This window comes from Lepisosteus platostomus, chromosome 13, assembly GCF_059453375.1.
Source record: "Lepisosteus platostomus isolate fLepPlt1 chromosome 13, fLepPlt1.hap1, whole genome shotgun sequence".
In the NCBI taxonomy this organism is placed as follows: domain Eukaryota; kingdom Metazoa; phylum Chordata; class Actinopteri; order Semionotiformes; family Lepisosteidae; genus Lepisosteus; species Lepisosteus platostomus.
Window position 1 is genome coordinate 36017881 of NC_142623.1, and position 25402 is coordinate 36043282.

The following is a 25402-nucleotide window of genomic DNA, read 5'->3' on the forward strand; positions in this document are numbered from 1 at the left end:
GAAGTCCTTAGTACACAGTTTTGTTCTGAACTGTCACATTCTACAGTTGTCTAGTTTTTCTGGTATTTTAGTAAGGAAGGGCAGGACCACTCTCCCCCATCCCTTAGTCTGATCATAAACACATCTAGTGGGAAGGTAGGTCTCAAAGGTTGGCCGTTTATTGCATACAGACGTTAAGAACTGGAATACTGCTATATTATTACTGATATATTATTACTGCAGTATTAATGCTAAAACATCTGTAGCTTCTTCTGATCTGGTAGCCTGGTCAGTGTAGCTTATAAGCCTGTTTTTATTGAGATCGTGGGCAGAAATGGTGGTCACAGGCTTGAGGAAGCTCACTCAGGTTTACCCAAAGTGACTATAGAAGAAGAATCTTCTCTTCTTGGATTGTAGGCACAGCCACTTGTTAATTAAATTCATAATCGGTCAGAGATGTTACTGAGATCTGAGTTCTGTAATTTCTAAAACCAATTCAGTATTTCATTTTGTGTGAATTTTAATACTGAGATTTGTCTTCTTTCTGATCCTCGTCTAAGTGTTGAGAATGATAAAATATTATCTGTTACAGTTTTTAGAACTTAAAACAGAGAAAGGAGGCCAATATGTTTTCAAAACACTACTAATTGCATGGGTGTATATTAACGGAATCAATAATTTTAAAATAAATGTACTCTGCAAGGTTTTTACTGAAACACTGCACCACATCCTTTTTTAATATGTATGTTTAGTTCATTCATCGACTAAATATTTATTTTGTCAATAATAAAATAATAATAGCTCATAAGTGTAAAATGAGGTTTGCTTAAATAAAGAATGTGTGATTGAAATGTATGACATTGGCACAGATATTTCTTACCTTTAGACAGCAAAGAAACATGTGTTCTGCTGTAACTGTATCCAGAAATGTATTCATCAAGGTTACAGGGGAAGTGAGAGAAGTTTAAACTACACGTGGGTGCATTCATTTGCAGTCATAATTCTCATGGAAATAAGGTAATTTACTGTACATTAAAAAACTATTTTAGTGTTTTCCATCACCCTCAAACTCTCTGTTGAGAAACTCCATTTTACTGCTTTAACTTTCCAGTGAGCTCACCTTACTTAGATTGACTTTAGCGTTCTTTTGTGTTGCATTATTTTGTTAAAAAAGAGAAGTATGTTCTATAATGTGATCATCATTTTGTTGGGATTAAAACATAATCGATACCCGTAGCATAAACAGAAGAAAAGTATGTGCAGTTCTGTACTTGGACTCAGAGAGCCGCTGTTGATTAGTGAGGTGATGGTGTGTTCGAGTAAAATCTGGAGGACCTCCCATCTTACTGCGCTGTACAGGAGAGATCGGGGCAGTTTCCAGTGTACAACAGAAAAAGGATCACAAACGAGCGATTGTGGACATAGAACCTCTTGGATTCTGACATATCAAATCCACACCTGACTAAGGATTATATTCAGTTGGATTTTGGTATTTGCGATTTGAAAAAGACTTCATTTCTATTTGCATTGAAATCATGGAAATAATAAGCTTTAAAACCGGGCGAAAAGCGAAATGGACAAAGAAATGGCAAGTACGGTGCTTTATTGTAAGTCTTTGTTGTATTGAAACAGTTTTCAGCCAGCTTAGATATTCTATACCAGAGGAGCAGGCAAAGGGGTCGTTTGTGGGTAATATTGCTCAGAATTTAGGATTAGATATTAAGAGACTGGTCAGTGGGAGAGCTCGGATCTTCACCGGAGACAGCGGAGAATATTTTGAGCTGATCCGAGATAAAGGAATTTTGGCAGTCAAAGAAAGAATAGACAGGGAAATGCTGTGTAAGAAAACATCTCCTTGCTCTATAGATTTCGAGATTGTTCTTGATAATCCAATTGAGTTTCATCGTGTAACGGTGGAAATTACAGATGTAAACGACAATGCTCCAGCTTTTCCCAATAATGAGTTAACTTTAGAAATAAGCGAGTCATCTTTGCCAGGAGCGAGGTTTGTGTTAGATAGCGCAATGGATCTTGATGTAGGTATTAACACGCTTCAGAGCTATAATCTTAAACCCTCGGATAATTTCAATTTAAAATTACATTCACAGCCGGATGGTACAAAATATGTAGAAATGGTGCTTCAGTCACAACTAGACCGTGAAAAACAAGAAGAAGTTTATCTAGTCTTAACGGCTGTCGATGGTGGAGATCCGCAAATGTCCGGCACAGTTAAAATACGCATAATTGTGCTCGATGCCAATGACAACGCTCCTGTTTTTACGCAGAGAATCTATAAAGCTTCGGTTGTAGAAAATGCACTTAAGAATACCTTAATAACAACAGTATCTGCGTCTGATGCCGATAATGGTTCATATGGACATGTAACCTATACAGTAACACACAATATGGATGGTGTAGGTGACATATTTGATATAAATGCAACAACGGGTGAACTGAGGGTAATTGGACAATTAGATTTTGAAAAAAATAAACAGTATCAACTAAATATCCAAGCCAAAGACGGAGGTGGCCTTATAGACTCCAGTAAATTAATAATCGACATTTTGGATATTAATGACAATACACCCACAATATCTGTCATGTCCTTCTCGAACTCTGTACCTGAAGATGCCTTACCTGGTACTGTTATAGCTGTTGTTAAGGTACAAGATGCGGATTCTGGTAACAACGGTCATGTCCATTCCTCTATTAACGAAAATGTCCCGTTTAAAATAACGTCTTCAAATAATTTCTATAGCTTAGTGACTGACAACGTACTGGATCGTGAAACAGACCCAGAGTATAATATAACTATTACTGTGAGCGACGAAGGAGTGCCTCCTTTATCAAATCACTTGATCTTAAATTTGAAAATTTTAGATGTTAACGATAATGCTCCAGTTTTCGAGAAGAGCGCTTATAAGGCACACGTCACAGAAAATAACACACCCGGGCTCTCAATATTCTCAGTAAAAGCCAAAGACGCTGACTGGAACCAGAACGCTCGTATTTCGTATATTCTTGAAGAAGGGAAGGTCAATGCGGAGTTCTTGTCGTCTTACATATCTGTAAATTCTGACAGTGGAGTCATCAGTGCAGTGCGCTCTTTCGACTACGAACAAATCAGAAACTTCCAGATTCACGTCAGAGCTCAGGACGGGGGATCTCCACCTCTTAGCAGTAACGTGACTGTAAACATTTTTGTCCAAGACCAGAACGACAACACTCCTCAGATTCTATATCCTATGCAGACAAATGGATATCTTGTGGCTGAAATGGTGCCTCGTTCAGCAGATGTTGGCTATCTTGTCACTAAAGTTGTAGCTGTTGATGCTGATTCTGGACAGAACGCCTGGCTCTCATATAAACTGCTGAAAGCGACAGACAGGGCGCTATTTGAAGTGGGATTACAGAACGGAGAAATAAGAACTTTACGTCAGGTTACTGATAAAGACGCTGTGAAACAGAGGCTTGTTGTTGTAGTGGAGGACAACGGGCAGCCCTCTCGTTCAGCGACAGTGAATGTGAACGTGGCGGTGGCGGACAGCTTCCCTGAAGTGCTCTCGGAATTCAGTGACTCTTCACAGAATAAGGATTACAACGACAATTTAACTTTTTATTTAGTGTTGTCTTTGGCTTTAGTTTCTTTCTTTTTTATTATGTCAATCATTGTGGTTGTGTCAGTGAAGCTGTATAGATGGAGACAAACGAGGCTGTTTTATGAATCCAATAGGCATCTCCCCATTATTCCCAGTGCGTATTATCCGCCCCATTACGCAGACGTTGGTGGTACAGGAACTCTACAGCACGTGTACAATTACGAGGTGTGTTTGACAACAGACTCTGGGAAAAGTGAATACAGATACATCCGACCCGTTAGCCAAAGCCTTGTGCATGCAGACACAAGTGGTAATGAAACAATGCAGCACTCACAGAAGGAGAGGACTCCGAAAGACTCAGCAGATCATTCAGAGGTGAGCACTTACGTTCTTCGCACCTGGTTGAATGTGAAGACATCATAACGGCAACTGTTTTTTATTGTTGTCCTCATTGTTTTTGTTTTTAATTATTTTTAACTTGGCTTCCTTTTATTCTTTTTTCTATGTCTCCGGTGTTTTTTTCTTACCGTCAGCACATTCTTAAAACTTCTGTTCTAATACCTCTTTAAACGTTTTTCGGTTATGCAGAAAGCAATTAAAATTAGTTTTATTCATTTATTTTCGTGAAGGTAATTGAACTCTGGATCTCACTTGATCAGCCAAGTACTAAAAAATAGTTAATTGATGCATAAAATCAAATGACGCAATTGTTGCATTGTTTCATTTCAAACGCGCCTTGTAATGATAGAAGGTCACTGAAGCTACGGGAAGCAGCGGTCGTTAAGGTTGTATTTTAATGAATATTGGGACTTATTCAGGCAGGTTTTAGAATATTGTACACATAAGAAATAATATATACAGTATATATAATTGCCGCAAGTGCTTGTGGTGGAATATATTCTGAAAAGCTTGTTGGGGTTTACAGCAATCCTCACATATTACTGTTTAATGTATTTTTGTTCTGAATTAAATATTTTTGCAGTTCTCTTTTTCAACTCAAAGTGCCGCTGTTGATCGTGGGGTTTGAATTGCTTTCAAGATCGTTTCCAACAGGACCTCCCATTTAATTTCTTTGTGTAAGAAAGAGCAGCTCGCAGTACTGGGAGCTTGGATTATAGAGCGGAAAACCGTGGATACGAGCCATATGAAACATCGTAACTTTGAGGTGTAAATCGGAGCGACCACCACATCATTTGCTGCTACCGGGGTTTTTTCCTGTATGGTGTAAAATACTGGACTCCGTTGCTCCACAATTTAGCAAGAGAGGATGTCAAGCAAGGAAATTCAATGGCAAGTAGAGCTCTTTATTTGTCTGTTCTCAATTTCGGCAGTGTACGGGCAGGTTCGATACTCTATACCTGAGGAAATGACAAAAGGATCTTATGTTGGCAATGTTTTACAAGATTTAGGATTGAATCTCAAAAGACTAAAATCAGGAAGAGCTCGTCTATTTTCCACAGAGAACAGCGAGTATATTGAGCTGAATACAGAGAAAGGGGTGCTGCTTATGAAAGAGAGAATAGACAGGGAACAGTTATGTGAACAGAAATCTCAGTGCACCTTAACATATCAGATTATTCTGGACAATCCAATGGAGTTGTATCGTGTGATTGTGGAAGTCACAGATGTTAATGATAATGCGCCGACATTTCCATCTGATGAGGTGAGGTTAGAGATTAGCGAACTTGCCTTTCCTGGCGCCAGGTTTGTTCTGGAGAGCGCCGTGGACCCTGATGTGGGTGTTAACACACTCCAAAGCTACACGCTTATACCCACGGATAATTTTGTTTTAAATTTGCTTTCACAGCCCGACGGCAGTAAACACGTAGAAATGGTGTTAGATAAGCAATTGGATCGAGAAAAACAAGAGGAGATATCTTTATTATTAACGGCCATTGACGGTGGAGATCCGCAGATGTCTGGTACCGTTAAGATTATTATTACAGTGCTGGATGCAAACGACAACGCTCCGGTTTTCAGTCAGTCCGTTTACAAAGCCACTGTAGTAGAGAATGCCCCCAAAAATACATTAATAACAACAGTAAGTGCATCTGATATCGATAAGGGCGCTAACGGGCATGTGAGTTATTCTATTTCACACTTGGCCAATGCCATTAGTGAAATGTTTAAACTGGATCCAGACACCGGAGAGCTCAAAGTCACTGGGAAAATAGATTTTGAAAAAGTTAAAAAATATCAGCTCAACATACAAGCAAAAGACGATGGTGGCCTTATAGATTCCAGCAAAATAATGATTGAAGTTATCGACGTCAACGACAATCACCCCGTATTAACTCTGATGTCTTTCTCAAGCTCAGTTCTTGAAAATGCCCAGCCTGGAACTGTGGTAGCCATTATAAATGTACAAGATCAAGACTCCGGGAACAACGGCATTTTCCATTGTAAAATTAATGAAAATATTCCCTTTAAATTAATAATGTCTAATACCTTTTATACACTGGTGACTGACAGCGTATTAGATCGTGAAACAGTACAAGAATATAATATCACTATTACGGCCACCGATGAAGGACTGCCAGCTCTCTCCAACAATATGACATTAGTTGTAAAAATATCAGACGTTAATGACAATGCGCCAGTTTTTGAAAAGAGCTCGTATATGACGTATGTAACTGAAAATAATACTCCTGGACTATCCATATTCTCCTTAAAAGCCAGCGACGCTGACTGCAACCAGAATGCACGCATTTCTTATATTCTTGAAGGAACAATGATCAACGGGGCGCCTGTTTCATCTTATGTCTCTGTCAGTTTTGACAGTGGAATTATCCACGCGGTGCGCTCTTTCGACTATGAACAAGTCAAAAGCTTTCAGATTCACGTAACAGCTCAGGATGGGGGTTCTCCACCTCTTAGCAGCAACGTTACTGTTCAAATACTCGTTCAAGACCAGAACGACAACTCTCCACAGGTCCTCTACCCAGTGCACACTGATGGCTCTCTGGTGGCTGAAATGGTGCCTCGTTCAGCAGATGTTGGCTATCTTGTCACTAAAGTTGTAGCTGTTGATGCTGATTCTGGACAGAACGCCTGGCTCTCATATAAACTGCTGAAAGCGACAGACAGGGCGCTGTTTGAAGTGGGATTACAGAACGGAGAAATAAGAACTTTACGTCAGGTCACTGATAAAGACGCTGTGAAACAGAGGCTTGTTGTTGTAGTGGAGGACAACGGGCAGCCCTCTCGTTCAGCGACAGTGAATGTGAACGTGGCGGTGGCGGACAGCTTCCCTGAAGTGCTCTCGGAATTCGGAGACTTCTCACAGGACAAGGATTACAATGACAGCCTGACTTTTTATTTAGTCTTGTCTTTGGCGGTAGTTTCCTTTCTTTTTATTGTCTCAGTGATTTCCTTGTTAGCAGTAAAGATTTATAGATGGAAACGGTCTCGTTCTTTCTATGAATCCAAAGGGAATCTCCCTGTTATTCCGAGCGCATATTATCCTCCCAGTTACGCAGATGTTGGGGCCACAGGAACTCTGCAGCACGTGTACAATTACGAGGTGTGTTTGACAACAGACTCTGGGAAAAGTGAATACAGATACATCCGACCCGTTAGTCAAAATCTTGTGAGCGTGGAAACCAGTGAAACCGAGAGAATGCCTCACGTGCAAGACAGTCCTCCCACAGGAAGCGCATTTTCTTCAGCTGAGGTGAGAGCGTGTCAGTCTCCTGACTTGTTTCATAGGAAGCTGCTGTCAGAGCGTTTGACTCTCTGTGCATCCGTCTCTTTAAATACGTTTAATAAATTATGCTTTATTTACTTAGTATTACAAATGAATACGAATTGTTCCTCCCAGTGTTTCTCAAATTCGAATGCAGGCTTTCTGCTTCAGGATTCAGAACGCATACAGACGTATAGACATGTAGACTATATAGACAGTTCCACAACCGAAACGTTGTTTTCTTTCTTCTCTTTTCAGCATTGAATAAACCTATTACTTTTTCCTTTGCAGCCTGCGCTAGCTGATGCAGCTACCCACCTGAACTAGATATATACTGTAGATACTATATAGATATTATAACCTATATGCAGTATATACTGTACAGATGTCTGTATATACAGAATAGAGAGACGTAATACACATTTTTAAATAAAATGTTGCACTCCTGACTAAAAAGTGGACTAATATTACACGTATACAGAAACGTCAGTAGTTCTTACATTGTTTTATTATTCATGTACTGTATTACTTTTCATTATCATATTATCATATTTATGTAATTGAAACTGGCATGCATTTGTTTCTCAGATTTGATTTTGATTTGTTTAGTTCGCTTGCCAGTAGCATTTGAACAGCATACGAATTCGTGTAGTGAAGACCAGTAACACTTCTTTAAGATTAACTTTGCTATGAAAATCGGTAAAATCTTGAAAAAAATGTTTGCAGTTCTGAATTTGGACTCAATGTGCCGCTGTTGGTTAGTGACTGTGTGTTGGGGTGACTGTGCATACAGGCTCCACAGTACCTCCCATGTTATTACGCTGCAAAAGCGCAGCTTACACTGTACTCTGTGCAGAGCCTGGATTGCCAAACAGATATCGGCGAAACAGAACAGCTTCGGACTGAATACTGAAACAATTGATGTTTTTACTGGTGTGGAGAACGTTAATGTTTCAAGGGCACGAGAGAGCGCATCGTCTATTATTTTCAAAATATTGGATTAATTTGGTTTGAAATCGCAATGAAAAAGATGAGCTGGACAATGAAATGGCAAGTACGGTGCTTCATTATAAGTCTGTGTTCTGTTCAGGCAGTTTTCAGCCAGGTAAGGTTTTCTATACCGGAGGAAATGACAAGGGGTTCGTTTGTAGGCAATATCGCTCAGGATTTGGGAATAGATGTTAAAAGGCTGATCAGCGGTCGAGCTCGTATCTTTACCGGAGACAGTGGCGAGTACATTGAGCTTATCCGCGAAAAAGGAATATTGGCAGTCAAAGAGAGGATAGACAGGGAAGAGCTGTGTGGGCAAACATCACCTTGCGCTATCAATTTTCAGATTGTTCTTGATAATCCAATCGAGTTTCATCGTGTTACAGTTGAAATTGTAGATATAAACGATAATGCCCCCCTTTTTCCAATAGATAAAATAAGACTAGAAATCAGCGAATCTGCGCTGGTCGGTGCGAGGTTTGTGCTAGAGAGCGCTGTGGATCCTGATGTAGGAGTAAACACACTCCAAACCTATGCTCTTAAGCCAAGTGATAATTTCAGTGTAAAACTACATTCACAGACCGATGGCACAAAGCATGTAGAGATGGTGCTTCAAACGTCGTTAGATCGAGAAAAACAGGAAGAGATTTCTTTACTCTTAACGGCTATAGATGGTGGGGAGCCGCAAATGTCAGGTACTGTTGAAATACTTATCACTGTGCTCGATGCTAATGACAACACTCCTGTTTTCACGCAAGAAATTTACAAAGCTTCTGTCATAGAACATACACCTAAAGGTACCTTAGTGACTACTGTAAGTGCCTCTGACGCCGACGAAGGAATAAATGGACATATAACATATTCAATATCACAGAGTGCTGAGAGCTTAGGTGAAATATTCGAATTACATCCAACCACTGGTGAAATAAGAGTAATTGGGCAAATAGATTTCGAGAAAACTAAACACTATCAGCTGAATGTCCAAGCCAAAGACGGGGGTGGTCTTATAGACTCTAGTAAAATAATAATCGAGGTTACGGACATTAATGACAACACTCCGATTATATCCATGATGTCATATTCCAGTTCTGTACCTGAAGATTCCTTACCTGGTACTGTCATAGGTGTTATTAATGTACAGGACTCGGACTCGGGGAATAATGGCCATGTCCATTGTTCCATAAACGAAAACATACCACTTAAAGTAATATCATCTTCAAATAATTTCTTTAGCTTGGTAATTGAAAGCTTATTGGATCGAGAAACAGACGCTGAGTACAACATCACCATTACTGCCAGTGATGATGGAGTGCCTCCTCTCATGAGCCATTTGAACTTAACTTTGAAAATATCAGATGTGAATGATAACTCTCCCGTTTTTCAAAAGACCTCGTTTACGACATATGTAAGAGAAAATAACACACCGGGGCTCTCTATATTTAAATTATCGGCAAGTGATGCTGATTGGAACCAGAACGCCCGTATTTCTTATATTCTTGAAGAAACAAAAATTAACGGAGCGCCTATTTCTGCATACATATCCGTCAACTCTGACAGTGGAATTATTCACGCAGTGCGCTCTTTTGACTATGAACAAGTTAAAAACTTTCGGATCCTCGTCAGAGCTCAGGATGGAGGCTCTCCGCTTCTTAGTAGCAACGTGACTGTTCATATTTTTGTCCAAGACCAGAACGACAATGCTCCTCAGATTCTATATCCAGTACACACTGGTGGCTCTCTGGTGGCTGAAATGGTGCCTCGTTCAGCAGATTCTGGCTATCTTGTCACTAAAGTTGTAGCTGTTGATGCTGATTCTGGGCAGAACGCCTGGCTCTCATATAAACTGCTGAAAGCGACAGACAGGGCGCTGTTTGAGGTGGGATTACAGAACGGAGAAATAAGAACTTTACGTCAGGTCACTGATAAAGACGCTGTGAAACAAAGGCTTGTTGTTGTAGTGGAGGACAACGGGCAGCCCTCTCGTTCAGCTACAGTGAATGTGAACGTGGCGGTGGCGGACAGCTTCCCTGAAGTGCTCTCGGAATTCACTGACTTCTCTCAGGACAAGGATTACAACGACAACCTGACTTTTTATTTAGTTGTGTCTTTAGCTATAGTTTCTTTTCTTTTTATTTCGTCAGTTGTAGTTATCCTCTCAGTCAAGTTCTACAGATGGAGACAAACTCGTTTGTTCTATGAATCCAAAGGGAATCTCCCTGTTATTCCAAGCGCATATTATCCTCCCCGTTACGCGGACGTTGGAGGTACAGGAACTCTGCAGCACGTGTACAATTACGAGGTGTGTTTGACAACAGACTCTGGGAAAAGTGAATACAGATACATTCGGCCCTTTAGTCAAAATCTTGATTGTGTTGACGCCAGCGGTAGAGAAACATTGCCACACGCGCAAAATGAGGAGACCGTAACAAAGAGCCCAGACGCTTCAGTGGAGGTGAGCTCTGAATGCTTCTAAATGTTCTCTAATCTGTATTCTTTTATGACACACGATCTTACACAAACAGTTGTCCTTTCTATTTTCCTCCAGAACAAGTTCAATTGCATTATGCGTTTTCCCCATACGTATGAAACAATTTATCCTTACCTCTTTGTATTGATTTTTTGCATATTTTAACACGATTTTCACTCCTTTCCTTAGTTCCTTAGTGCCTTTTACTCTTCTTGTGTATCATATTTTTTATTTGCCTGCCTGTCAATATTAATGTACTGTATGTATTTATGTTGAACATTGATTGTGTATTGGAGTTTCTTTTCTTTTTTGTTGTTATTTTTTTGTGGCAGAGATTCTAGTACGCATGTGAATTCAAATGCCAGTATTAAGTAGAAATTTTCCAGTATTCCCACACTATCTCTTTTTCGCGGTGTATTTTCTAGAACTGTTTTCCCAGTGCATGGTTCAGGCATTGTATATTTAACGTTAGGAATGTCTGAATATTATTATTTTCTAGGGTGGTTAAAATAAAATTTGAAAAATTATAAACTCTTATTAAATTAAAAACAAAAATGGAGAATGAGGAGATGTAATAAATAAAAGAATACGGTACTTTGTAAATGATACCTGTAGATCTTTTAGATAAGATGTGTAGTATTAATAGAAGTATTGGGGCGGCATTGGGCGTCGTGAGTATCATTGCTTGCAGTTCTGGGGCCCTGGGATGCAATCTGTGTGTAGTTTGTATGTTCTCCTCGTGTTTACATGGGTTTCCTTTGGGTTCTCCGATTTCCTCCCACAGTTCACATACAGTACACGATGGTCCAGTAGGTTAAATCACTTCTGTAAAATTGGTCCTGATGTTCGTGTCCTGCGATGGATTGACAAACCATCCCGGGTGCATCCTGCTTTGCGCCCGTTATTAATTGTGCTTGGCTAAGGCTCCCCCTGTAACGCTATACTGGTTAAAGCAATCTTAGAAAATGACTGGATTATCATCTTGAGTGATTATTATTATTATTATTAGTAGTAGTAGTAGTAGTAGTAGTGTTACTACGATCACCACTCCGGCCAAATATAATATATATTTTTAAGAAAACCCTTGTTTTATATTAATTTCTTAATTATTATATCATTCATTATCTCCTGTTAAAAATGTTAAAACCATAAACAAGATTTCAAATCCATCTCTTTAGAACGTGAAATTGCGCAGAGCAGTCGAATGTCACGATTTCGCGAGTATTTGAATGGTAATCTGTGTACATGTCAGCAAATTTGTTTCTGAACTGCAAAAGTTACTGTATGCTTTTGTATTAATGGTTTTTGCAGTTCATAGTTTTAACTCGAAGTGCCGCTGTTGATCAGTATGGTGGGTTTTTCTTTTTTGCTATGAGGTTTAGACGGTTTTCGGGACCTCCCATATTTCTGCGAGTCAGGGATAAAGGCAGCGATATACCGTATGAGCTCAGGTCTGGGATTACAAAGCAGAAACGGCGGATACAAAACCTTGCCTTTTTGGAAAGATATTGGAATGGTTTTGCAATTATCATAGCAGAGTTTCTTTTTTTTCTACCACGGTTTACATAGTTCGATCTATGATTAAAAAACAAAAGGATTTGTCTGTTATCAAAGCGACCGGAGAATGTCAAGCACAGTAATGAAATGGCAAGTACACTTCTTTATTTTGTGTCTGTTTTCCGTAGAGTCGGCGGTGGGGCAAGTACAGTACTCTATAGCAGAAGAAATGGCAAAGGGGTCGTTTGTAGGTAACGTTGTGCAAGATTTGGGATTAGATCTCAAAAGGCTGAAATCGGGGAGGGCTCGTGTATTTACCAGAGACAACCGCGAGTACATAGGGCTGAATATAGAGAAGGGAGTACTGGTTATAAAAGAAAGACTAGACAGAGAGCAGCTGTGCGCAAAAACATCCCCTTGCACTCTGGCGTTTCAGATTATTTTGGAAAATCCAATGGAATTATATCGTGTCACCATTGAAATTACCGATGTTAATGATAATGCTCCTTCCTTCACTAGAGAAGATATTTCATTACAAATCAGCGAGTCTGTTCAGCCAGGAGCAAAATTTGTCCTAGAGAGCGCTGTGGATCCTGATGTGGGTGTTAACACACTGCAAAACTATATGCTAAAACCCACCGATAATTTCGTTTTACAATTACATTCACAGCCGGATGACAGTAAGCAAGTAGAAATGGTGCTTAATAAGCCGTTAGATAGAGAAAAGCAAGACAAAATCACTTTATTATTAACAGCTGTAGATGGTGGGGATCCGCAAATGTCTGGCACGCTTAAAATTCACATTACTGTGCTTGATGCCAATGACAACGCTCCTGTTTTTACACAGGCAGTTTACAAAGCGGTTGTCGTTGAGAATGCAATGAAAGGCACCTTGGTGACAACAGTGAGTGCCACCGATATTGATGAGGGTTCAAATGGTATAGTCACATACTCAATGTCACACATGGCAGATGGAATAGATAAATTATTCCAAATTGACCCGCATAGCGGGGAAGTAAAAGTGACTGGGCAAATAGATTTTGAAAAATCGAAATATTATCAGATCAACATCCAAGCAAAAGACGACGGCAGTCTTACGGATTCAAGTAAAATACTACTCGAAGTTGTCGACGTAAACGACAACTCCCCGGAGATTACGCTCATGTCTTTTTCGAATGCAGTACCTGAAAATGCGTTGCCTGGCACTGTTATAGCAATGCTCAATATTCAAGACCAAGACTCTGGGAATAACGGAATCGTCCATTGTATTATTAACGAAAACATTCCGTTTAAGATCACATTATCTTCAAACACCTTTTATAACTTGGTGACTGATAAAATCTTGGACCGAGAAACAAACTCTGAATATAATATTACTATTATTGCTACGGATGAAGGTGTGCCTCCTCTGTCAAGCAATATAACCTTAACACTGAAAATATTAGACATTAACGATAATGCTCCCGTTTTTGAGAAAAGCTCATTTATAACATCTATAACAGAAAATAACACACCAGGCCTGTCTGTTCTAACTTTGAAATCGTACGACGCTGATTGGAACCAGAATGCTCGTATTTCTTATATTCTTGAAGAAACAAAGATTAACGGAGAACCTGTTTCTTCATATATATCCGTCAACCCTGACAGCGGAGTCATCCGTGCAGTGCGCTCTTTTGACTATGAACAACTCAAAAGCTTTGATCTTCGCGTGAGAGCCCAGGACGGAGGGTCTCCACCTCTTAGCAGCAACGTGACAGTTAGCATTTTCGTGCAAGATCAGAACGACAACTCTCCACAGGTTCTCTACCCAGTCCATACTGATGGCTCTCTGGTGGCTGAAATGGTGCCTCGTTCAGCAGACTCTGGCTATCTTGTCACTAAAGTTGTAGCTGTTGATGCTGACTCTGGGCAAAACGCTTGGCTCTCCTATAAACTGCTGAAAGCCACAGACAGGACTCTGTTTGAAGTGGGATTACAGAACGGAGAAATAAGAACTTTACGTCAGGTCACTGATAAAGACGCTGTGAAACAGAGGCTTGTTGTTGTAGTGGAGGACAACGGGCAGCCCTCCCGTTCAGCTACAGTGAATGTGAACGTGGCGGTGGCGGACAGCTTCCCTGAAGTGCTCTCGGAATTCAGTGACTTCTCACAGGACAAGGATTACAACGACAACCTGACTTTTTATTTAGTTGTGTCTTTGGCTGTAGTTTCTTTTCTTTTTATTTCGTCACTTGTAGTTATTCTCTCAGTAAAGTTCTACAAATGGAGACAATCTCATTTTTTCTCTGATTCCAACGGACGTTTCCCAGTTATTCCAAGCGCGTATTATCCTCCTCATTACGCAGACGTTGGCGCTACGGGAACTCTACAGCGCGTGTATAATTACGAGGTGTGTTTGACAACAGACTCTGGGAAAAGCGAATACAAATATATCAGACCGGTTAGTCAAAGTATTGTAAACGCTGATGTCACTGGTCCAGAGATTGTGCTGCAGGACTCATCACAGGAGGTGAGTCCGCAGTTCTAAAATCCTTAAAACGTTCATTTTTATCAGGTTGTGCAAAAACATATTTTTTACTCCAATTAACAATGCTGTGGTGTTACACTGTATGTTTCATGTGTTTTACATTGCAAGTATATGGGTGCATTTATTTTTTGTGTTTTTAAAGAATGAAAAAATAGTTCAGAAAATGTCTCTCTCCGTTATGCCGTGTGTTTCTCATCTCAGATATTTTAACATTGAAATAAAGGAGTAAGGACAATTCATTTATATTGAAGGTGGTGTAATATATATACAGTATATATATTTATTCAATTGCTTATTGTGCGTAATAGTAATGGTGATAATAGCAATCGTATGCATCAAAGAAAAATACTAAAATGTCCCTCTCTGATATTACAGTAAAGCAGGAGATGCTCACTTGTCTATAGATATAAGATGCACATGTTATACATACTGTACTGTACAGTAGGTAGGTGTGTGGAAAGAAATTGCTTGGAGTTCTCTACTTGAACTCAAAGTGCCGCTGTTGATCAATGGGATGATATTTTGCTAGCTGTTTTCCAGCAGGACCTCCCATTCAATCTCTGCGTGTAGGAGACAGACCACCTCTCAGTGCGCACTGCTTGGATTACAAAACAGAAACCGTGGATTCTAACCTCTGTTTCTTTATCAAGAGAAACTCCTTCGAAAATATCTCCCGGTCCTTTCAGTCAAACCTAAATAATACACACGGTGTTGGACAGTAACGGTTTTGCGTGCTTTCAGATCGCCAGGAGCATCTGGGAAAGAACAATGATATGGCAAGTACAGTTCTGTCTGTTTGTCCTTTTTACCGCAGCAGTGTGCGGGGAGGTGAGATACTCTATACCGGAGGAAATGACAAAAGGATCGCTTGTAGGTAATATTGCCCAAGATTTGGGATTAGATCTAAAAAGACTGAAAACTGGTAAAGCTCGTATATATACCAGGGACGGCAACGATTTCATTGAGCTAAATAAGGAGAAAGGGATACTTGTCATAAAAGAGAGAATAGACAGGGAGCGGCTTTGTGGAAAGACTTCACCGTGCTCTTTACAATTCCAGATCATTCTTGAAAATCCGATGGAATTCTATCGCATTACAGTAGAAATTACAGATGTAAATGACAATGCTCCCGCTTTTCCAAAAAACGAAGTGAGGCTGGAAATAAGTGAGTCTGCTTTAACTGGCGCTAGATTCGTGCTCGAGAGAGCCATGGACCCAGACGTTGGCGTTAATAGTCTTCAAAGTTACTCGCTAAAACCAACCGATCATTTTCACCTAAAATTACAAAATCAGCCCGATGGCAGTAAAAATGTGGAAATGGTGCTGCAGAAAGCTCTCGACCGCGAAAAGCAAGACGAGTTGTCTTTATTACTAACAGCCATGGACGGTGGGGACCCTCACATGTCTGGCACTGTTCAAATACATGTTACTGTCCTGGATGCCAATGACAATACACCTGTTTTTAGCCAGGCAGTATATAAGACAACTGTTATAGAGAATGCTTTAAAGGGTACATTAGTGACTACAGTGAGCGCATCAGACGCAGATAAAGGTTCTTACGGGCTTGTGACATATTCAATTTCGAACATTGTAGACGGTGTGACGGATTTTTTTGAAATCGATAGAAACACCGGTGAGGTAGTGATAACTGGTGAAATTGATTATGAAAAGGCTAAAGTGTATCAAATTGATATACAGGCAAAAGATCACGGGGGTCTTTCTGATTCTAGTAAGATAATCGTCAGCGTTATTGATGTAAATGATAATAGTCCTGTCATAAATCTCATGTCGATGTCAGGTTCAATACAAGAAGACGCGCCGCCCGGAACTGTTATTGCTATGATCAATGTTCAGGACCCTGATTCGGAAAATAATGGACATGTCACATGTTCCATCAACGAAGACGTACCCTTTAAGATCACATCGTCTTCAAATGGTTTCTATAGCTTAGTAACTGAAAATACTTTAGACCGCGAAAAAGATCCAGAATATAATATTACAATTGTTGCAAAGGATGATGGGGTTCCCTTTCACTCCAGCAACCTGACAATTACGTTAAAAATATCAGATGTTAATGACAATGCGCCGGTTTTTGAAAAGAGCTCATTTATGGCATATATCACGGAAAATAATACACCAGGCATCTCTATATTCACCTTGAAAGCCAGAGACGCTGACTGGAATCAAAACGCTAAAATTTCTTATGTTCTCGAAGAAACACAAATTAATGGAGCGCCTGTTTCTTCATATATATCAGTCAGCGCTGACAGTGGAGTTGTTCATGTAGTGCGCTCTTTAGATTACGAACAAATCAAAACCTTTGACATTAATGTCAGAGCTCAGGATGGAGGCTCTCCACCACTTAGCAGCAACGTGACTGTTCAAATAGTTGTTCAAGACCAGAACGACAACTCTCCACAGGTCCTCTACCCAGTGCACACTGATGGCTCTCTGGTGGCTGAAATGGTGCCTCGTTCAGCAGATGTTGGCTATCTTGTCACTAAAGTTGTAGCTGTTGATGCTGACTCTGGACAGAACGCCTGGCTCTCATATAAACTGCTGAAAGCCACAGACAGGGCGCTGTTTGAAGTGGGATTACAGAACGGAGAAATAAGAACTTCACGTCAGGTTACTGATAAAGATGCTGTGAAACAGAGGCTTGTTGTTGTAGTGGAGGACAACGGGCAGCCCTCTCGTTCAGCTACAGTGAATGTGAACGTGGCGGTGGCGGACAGCTTCCCTGAAGTGCTCTCGGAATTCAGTGACTTTTCACAGGACAAGGATTACAATGACAACCTGACTTTTTATTTAGTCTTGTCTCTCGCTGTAGTTTCCTTTCTTTTCATCGCCTCAATAATACTAATTCTGGCTGTGACTTTTTATAGATGGAGGCAAAGGAGACTGTTTTACAGGTCCAGCGTAAATCTCCCTGTTATTCCAAGCGCCTTTTACCCTCCCCGTTATGCAGACGCTGGAGCTACAGGAACCTTACAGCACGTGTATAACTATGAAGTGTGCATGACGACTGACTCTAGAAAGAGTGATTACAAATATATCAGACCGTGTAGCCAGAGTCATTGGCCAGAGCCGGAGATCTTAAATCCTGATCCTGCCGGAACTCAAACAATACCTCACGCACAGAAGGAGAAGGACCCTGACGAGGATACCCAGGTCCAGGTGAGCTCTAGAGAGGGCAGCTTCTTGTTATAGATTCCCGGTGTTTTTATTTGCATGTGGGAGTGTACACTGTATCCGAACATTAGGTGAATGGTCTATGAGCCTGGTTGTATGCGTAATTTGTTTGTCAACTTGTGAAAGAGTCATACAAAAGTAATAAAAATACAAAGAAAACCTACAAAACGTATTTTTTACAAAAAGCATTTGTACAGTAGGTAGGTACTGGGTACACCCCGTGTTCCATAGTGACAGGGAGAGGCAGGAGCAATCTTTACCTGCGATTTAATTAAGTTAAAAAATAACTTACCTTCTGATTCCTTCTTGATTTCCCTGTATTCCTTACAATGTATTCGCGTATATCGTGCGATACAAAGATGATGATTAATAATCACTTTATTATTATATGACTAATAGTCATACTGTGTGTCTAAGAGTTGCTGTTCTGTTACGCATTTGTACATTAATTGCAATATTTCCAGTATAACATTGAGAAACGCATTGCAATTTTCTCTCGGAGCTCCAAGTGCCGCTGTTGATCAATATGAGGATATTCTTCCCTCGGCCCTCCCTAACAGAGCACAGTAAAGCATACCCAGAAAGGGAAGCTAACCGTCGTCTGCGCTTAGAATACAAAAGAGGAGCTGCTAACCAGAAATTCGCCACCTTCCAGGAGAACAATATTTTACTAATTTTATTTGAATTGTAACAGGCAATACAAGGGCCACTCAGCGTGGATTTATTTTTTTTCATCCGAATTAATAGAGGAAAGGCATGGAATTACTTTACTTTCAAACCGCTATCGCAAAAATAGCATGGATATCGGAATGGAGATTACAGATACTTATGTTTTTTGCGTGTGCGATACAAGCTTCATACGGGCAGGTTCAATATTCTATACCAGAAGAGATGACGAAAGGTTCCTTTGTGGGGAATATCATACAGGACTTGGGACTGGATATTAAACGATTAAAATCGGGTAGAGCTCGGATCTTTACCGAAGATAGCCGTGAGTATATTGGGCTGAATACTGACAAAGGGGCACTGATAGTGAAAGACAGAATTGATAGGGAAGAATTATGTGGCAGTACGTCTCCATGTACATTAAATTTTCAGATTATCTTTGAAAACCCAATGGAGCTGTACCGTATTAATGTGGAAATACTAGATATTAATGACAATCCTCCCGTTTTTCCAAACAAAGAAATTAATTTGGAAATAAGTGAGTCGTCTTTTCCCGGGACGCGATTCTTATTACAGAGCGCAGTCGATCCTGATGTAGGACTAAATTCTCTCCAGAGTTACTCACTGAAACCTACTGACCATTTTATATTAAAGCTGCACTCTCGCTCTGACGGCAGCAAATACATAGAAATGATGCTCCAGACTGCTCTGGATAGAGAAAAACAAAGAGAGCACAAACTAGTCTTAACCGCAGTAGATGGTGGAAGCCCCCAGAAGTCTGGTACAGTTCAGATAAATATATTTGTATTAGACGCAAATGATAATGCCCCTGTTTTCAGTCAGGGTATTTACAAAGCAGCCGTGAAGGAAAACGCAGAGATCGGTACAGTGGTGTTGAAGGTCAGTGCGTCTGATGCTGATTATGGAACTAACGGAGAAGTGACTTACATAGTTTCTCACAGCAAAGACAGTACTTCTGAACTGTTTGAGTTAAATCCCATTACTGGTGAGGTGAAAGTGTATGGGAAGCTGGATTTTGAGAAATCTAAAAATTACGAAATCAATGTAGAGGCAAGAGACGAAGGAGGCTTAACAGACTCCAGTAAAGTGTTAATTGAAATTCTAGACGTGAACGACAATGTTCCTGTGATAACGCTAATGTCATTTTCCAACCCTATCCGGGAAGATTCTTTGCCGGACACTGTCATAGCAATGCTAAATATCAAAGACTTAGATTCAGGAAAAAACGGAGAGCTTCGATGTTCCATTAGCGAGAATGAACCTTTTCAAATTAAATCTTCTTCTTCTAATTTTTTCAGTTTGGTCACAAATCAGGTTTTGGATCGCGAAAAAATCTCAGAATATAATATTACGATTATTGCCACAGACGGGGGGTCGCCTCCTTTTTCTAGTAACAAAACCCTGACTCTCAGAATATCGGATGTTAACGATAATGCTCCTGTGTTCGAGAAAAAAATATACAGTGCACATATTATGGAAAACAACTCACCCGGGGTATCTATATTTTCAATTAAAGCTGTGGACGCGGACTCCGGGCCTAATGCCCATATCTCATACTTCCTGCAGGATACAATAATTAGTGGAATTTCGGTTTCGTCATATTTTTCAGTGAATTCGGAGAGCGGCTCCATTCATGCGGTGCGCTCTTTTGATTATGAGAGAATTAAAGAGTTACAATTTCAAGTCAAAGCGCAGGATGGAGGTTCTCCGCCAATGAGTAGTACTGTGGATGTAATTATCTTCATTAAGGACCAGAACGACAACGTTCCACAGGTCCTCTACCCAGTCCACACTGATGGCTCTCTGGTGGCTGAAATGGTGCCTCGTTCAGCAGACTCTGGCTATCTTGTCACTAAAGTTGTAGCTGTTGATGCTGACTCTGGACAGAACGCCTGGCTCTCATTTAAACTACTGAAAGCCACAGACAGGGCGCTGTTTGAAGTGGGATTACAGAACGGAGAAATAAGAACTTTACGTCAGGTCACTGATAAAGACGCTGTGAAACAGAGGCTTGTTGTTGTAGTGGAGGACAACGGGCAGCCCTCCCGTTCAGCTACAGTGAATGTGAACGTGGCGGTGGCGGACAGCTTCCCTGAAGTGCTCTCGGAATTCAGTGACTTCTCACAAGACAAGGATTACAATGACAGCCTGACTTTTTATTTAGTTATGTCTTTAGCTATTGTCTCCTTTCTTTTTATTGTCTCCGTCATAATTTTGATATCAATAAGGATCTACAAATGGAGACAGTCTCTCATCCTGTATAAATCCAACCGGAATCTTCCCGTGTTTCCAACTGCGTATTATCCACCTTCTTACGCAGATGTTGGTGCAACCGGAACGCTGCAGCACGTGTACAATTACGAGGTGTGTTTGACCACTGACTCGAGAAAGAGTGATTCCAAGAGCACCAGACCCTGTCGTCAAAGTATCGTTAGTCTTGTTACGCAAACGCTCCCGCATATGCAAAAGGAGAGAGACTCTAATGAAGACACAGCTCTTAACCAAGAGGTGAGCGCTGTGCTTATTAAATATATAATTTAAATGTATTGAACTGGATTTAATTGTATTCTGTTGTAACTGTAGGGTTCATGCGATGGTGGTTATACACTCTGACCGTATGAATGGGAACTAGAAGGAGATGGATATTCTTTTAACAGTTCGTTGCTGATCACCTACAGCCTTCTCACTCTCTCTCTTCCTGATCTCTTGATCCCATTTCCCAATCACGTTCTTCCTGTAACCAATCAGGAAACACGGGAAGTTATATTAACGTTAATCTATCTAGAAATTGAAATAGACGATTCTACATAACTCAAAACTATTTAATTCATTTTAAACTGCTTAACTGAATAAAACAACAATAATAGGACCTAAGCTTACACTATTATTATTGTTGTTGTTTTGAGAATGTCATATTAATGAATTTATTTCACTGAGCCGTGAGTTCCATTAGCAAATTAATATTATTATAAATATAAAAGCAGCATCAAAATATAACGTTTTCGTATTACGGCAGTTTAACTTTTAAAAAGTGTAGGACAAGATCATGTTGTACGCCTATTCATTAAAAATCCGTGCTATTTATGGAGCAAATTGTTTTTACGCATTGAGTTTTGAATCAGAAAATGTGATACATTCATCTCTTGAAGATGAAGGATTATACAGCATGTATGTAAGTGGCACGTAGTAAATGTGTACCCTTCATTAAAATAAGTATGACGAAATTAGGCTCAAAAGTTCTTAGACAGTTGTGGTGTAATTTCAGTTGGGTTTAACTGTATTATTAAGTTTATGTGTGATTCGTTGTGAATTAAGGAGTTTTGTCTTTCGTTGATTTCCTTCTCAGTGAATATACAGTATGGTATTTTGAAATTAAAATGCGCTCACTGGTGTTGTTTCTAAGAGCTGTTAACTGCAACGTGCGCTTGCATTTATTTCCTTCTCTTCAATTTGTGTTTCTGTTCCATTAACAGAAGCCTGTGCCAGCTTTTCTATTTCAATATTTACAGTATTTCACACTTTTTAAGCGCTTGATTGCAATTTTGTATTAGAACTCTAAGTGCCGCTGTTGAATAGTGGTGGTAGCTCATTGCATGTAGCGATCCTGCAGGACCTCCCAGTATTGCACTCTATAACACAGACTGAAAAGGGAATTCAACGTTTAGACCGCTTGGATTACAAAACAGAAACCGCGTTTGCAGAATATCAAAACCATTTCGGATAATCTGCTTCTTAGAAGTGCGTTCAAGGAAAATGTATCATTAATTATTCTATCTCGCGATATTGCACAGATTTCAATAATTTGTGTGTCAAATACTGGATTTTCTGGAGGTGAAATCGTCAGCAACAATATGCCCTGGACAATGAAATGGCAAGTACGATTGTTTGTTTCCTGCTTCTTTATTGCGAATGTAGTCTTTGGTCAGGTCAGATATTCTATTCCAGAGGAAATGACAAAGGGATCGTTTGTAGGAAATATCGCGCAAGACTTGGGCGTTGATATTAAAAGACTGAAATCTGGCAAAGCTCGGGTTTTTACTGGTGGCAGCACGGAATATATTGAGCTGAACCTCGATAAAGGAATATTGGTTGTCAAAGACAGAATAGACCGAGAGCAGATATGCCGACAAACAATTCCTTGTAGTATACATTTTCAGATTGTGTTAGAAAGCCCAATGGAGCTACACCGAGTGATTGTGGAAATACTAGATGTAAACGACAATGCGCCCACCTTTCCTAAAAAAGAAATTAGGCTGGAAATGACTGAGTTAGCTGTGCCTGGAGCTCGTTTCCTATTAGAGAGTGCTGTGGATCTGGACGTGGGAGTAAATACATTACAAAGCTATACTCTTGAACCGAGTGATCATTTTGCTTTAAAGTTACACGCCCGTGCAGATGGAAGTAAATACGTGGAGATGATGCTTCAGGCACCTCTAGACCGAGAGAAACAAGAAGAGCACAATCTGATTTTAACAGCCAAAGACGGCGGGGACCCACAGAGATCCGGTAGAATGAAAATACACATTATTGTACTGGATGCCAATGACAATGCCCCGGTATTTTTACAAGCCTTGTATAAAGCAACTGTCTCCGAAAATGCTGCAAAGGGCACCGTTGTTCTAACAGTTAGCGCTTCAGATGCAGACGCGGATTCAAACGGTGAAGTAACCTATTCCTTTTCGCACACCACTGACAGCGTTTCAGAGCTTTTCAGTATACACCCACATAGTGGTGAAATACTGGTTGTAGGCGACATCGACTATGAAACTGTTAAATCTTGTGAAATAAATATCCAAGCACGGGACCACGGAGGTCTAACAGACTCCAGTAAGGTAATAATTGAAATCAAAGATGTGAATGACAATGCTCCCACAATTACGCTAATGTCGTTCTCCAGTCCCATTCCAGAAGACTCCTTGCCTGGCACTGTCTTAGCCATGCTTAATGTTGAAGACAGTGATTCAGGAAACAATGGGAAGCTTCGGTGTTCCATCAATCAGGATATTCCGTTCGAAATTAAATCGTCTTCTCTTAACTTTTACACTATTGTGACAGACCGTGTTTTGGACCGAGAAACGATTTCTGAATATAATATCACAGTCATTGCCAGAGATGAAGGTTCTCCGCCTTTGTCGAGTAATAAGACAATCAGTTTGAAACTATCCGATGTGAATGATAATGCACCAGTTTTCAAGAGAAATGTATACACTTCTTATGTGATGGAAAACAACTCCCCTGGTTTATCGGTATTTTCAGTCAACGCAGATGATGCTGACTGGGGGCATAATGCTAAAATCTCTTACTTTCTAGAAGAAACTAAATATAATGGAATTCCGGTATCCTCGTATATTTCCGTGAACGCAGAAAGTGGCACGGTCTATGCTGTCCGCTCTCTTGACTATGAGCAAATTAAGGAGTTTAAAATTAACATTAGAGCTCAAGACGGGGGCTCTCCACCCCTCAGCAACAACGTAACTGTTCATATATTTGTCCAAGATCAGAACGACAACTCTCCACAGGTCCTCTACCCAGTGCACACTGATGGCTCTCTAGTGGCTGAAATGGTGCCTCGTTCAGCAGATGCTGGCTATCTTGTCACTAAAGTTGTAGCTGTTGATGCTGACTCTGGACAGAACGCCTGGCTCTCATATAAACTGCAGAAAGCGACAGACAGGGCGCTGTTTGAAGTGGGATTACAGAACGGAGAAATAAGAACTTTACGTCAGGTCACTGATAAAGACGCTGTGAAACAGAGGCTTGTTGTTGTAGTGGAGGACAACGGGCAGCCCTCCCGTTCAGCTACAGTGAATGTGAACGTGGCGGTGGCGGACAGCTTCCCTGAAGTGCTCTCGGAATTCGGAGACTATTCACAGGACAAGGATTACAATGACAACCTGACTTTTTATTTAGTCTTGTCCTTGGCTGTCGTTTCCTTTCTTTTTATAGTTTCAATCATAGTCTTGTTGTCAGTAAAGTTTTATAAATGGAGACATACTAAGCTGTTCTATCACTCCAATGCGAATCTTCCCGTTTTTCCAAGCGCGCACTATCCACCGCATTACGCAGACGTTGGTGCAACCGGAACTCTGCAGCACGTTTACAATTACGAGGTTTGCTTGACCACTGACTCGAGAAAAAGCGATTCCAAATACGTCAGACCTTGTCATGACAGTACAGTTAATGTTGAACCCAGTGGCACAGGGACACTACAGAAGGAACAAAACATGAAGCAGGACATACAGCTAAGTTCAGAGGTGAGCTTTCTCCACTTAATTATTAAACAAATATTATTCAGCAGTTCTTTACAAATTGTTAGTATTAAAGTATCTAACTAATCTAAATATTAAAGTTAGTATTAGATCGTATCTTACCTGATCTGTTTACTGTATATCGTTTGTTAATAGTGTTCTGTGTTAGATTTCCACGTCTTTTCTCTTTCTCTAGCACTACACCATATCATTGTCGAGCCAGACATTCATGCAAATTAAAGATAGGTTTGATTAAATCAGTAATGTTAAATAAGCCAGTTCTTTGAATCATTCGCGGTATTTGGTATTTTACAAGTTGCATTCATTTGCATCTTTAATTGCAATAAACATAAATTCGTTTTTTCTTTCATGATACCTGTTTTTCATAATGTTATGTGTTCTTAGGGTTATCTAAAACAGAGAACGTTAGATACTGTACACACAAAAACATACAAAACCATGTTTGAGTCTAACAAGGTGTGCAGTTCTATATTTGTACCCTAAGTGCCGCTGTTCATCAGTGGTGATATT

At 40.2% G+C, this 25402-nt stretch overlaps 1 protein-coding gene across 36 annotated transcripts in view; it reads left to right on the plus strand.

The window, feature by feature from the left end:
• Positions 1-25402, plus strand: part of LOC148650534 (protocadherin gamma-C5-like) — a 216054-nt gene that overhangs the window by 133162 nt on the left and 57490 nt on the right. The window contains exons 1-2 of one of the 36 annotated variants that reach the window (XR_015926149.1): positions 18517-21131; positions 24664-24877. The exons of 26 other annotated variants lie outside the window; for them this stretch is intronic. Coding sequence is in view for 9 of the 10 variants with exons in the window: in XM_088604431.1 (XP_088460557.1) it covers positions 1515-3953 (2439 nt within the window). In the remaining variant the exon portion in view is untranslated. Of the gene's footprint in view, positions 1-1352; positions 3954-4655; positions 7252-8104; positions 10706-12148; positions 14727-15313; positions 17922-18516; positions 21132-22247; positions 24878-25402 lie in introns of those variants that run through there. 9 more of the 36 variants (XM_088604418.1, XM_088604431.1, XM_088604449.1 and 6 more) reach the window with 9 other exon arrangements.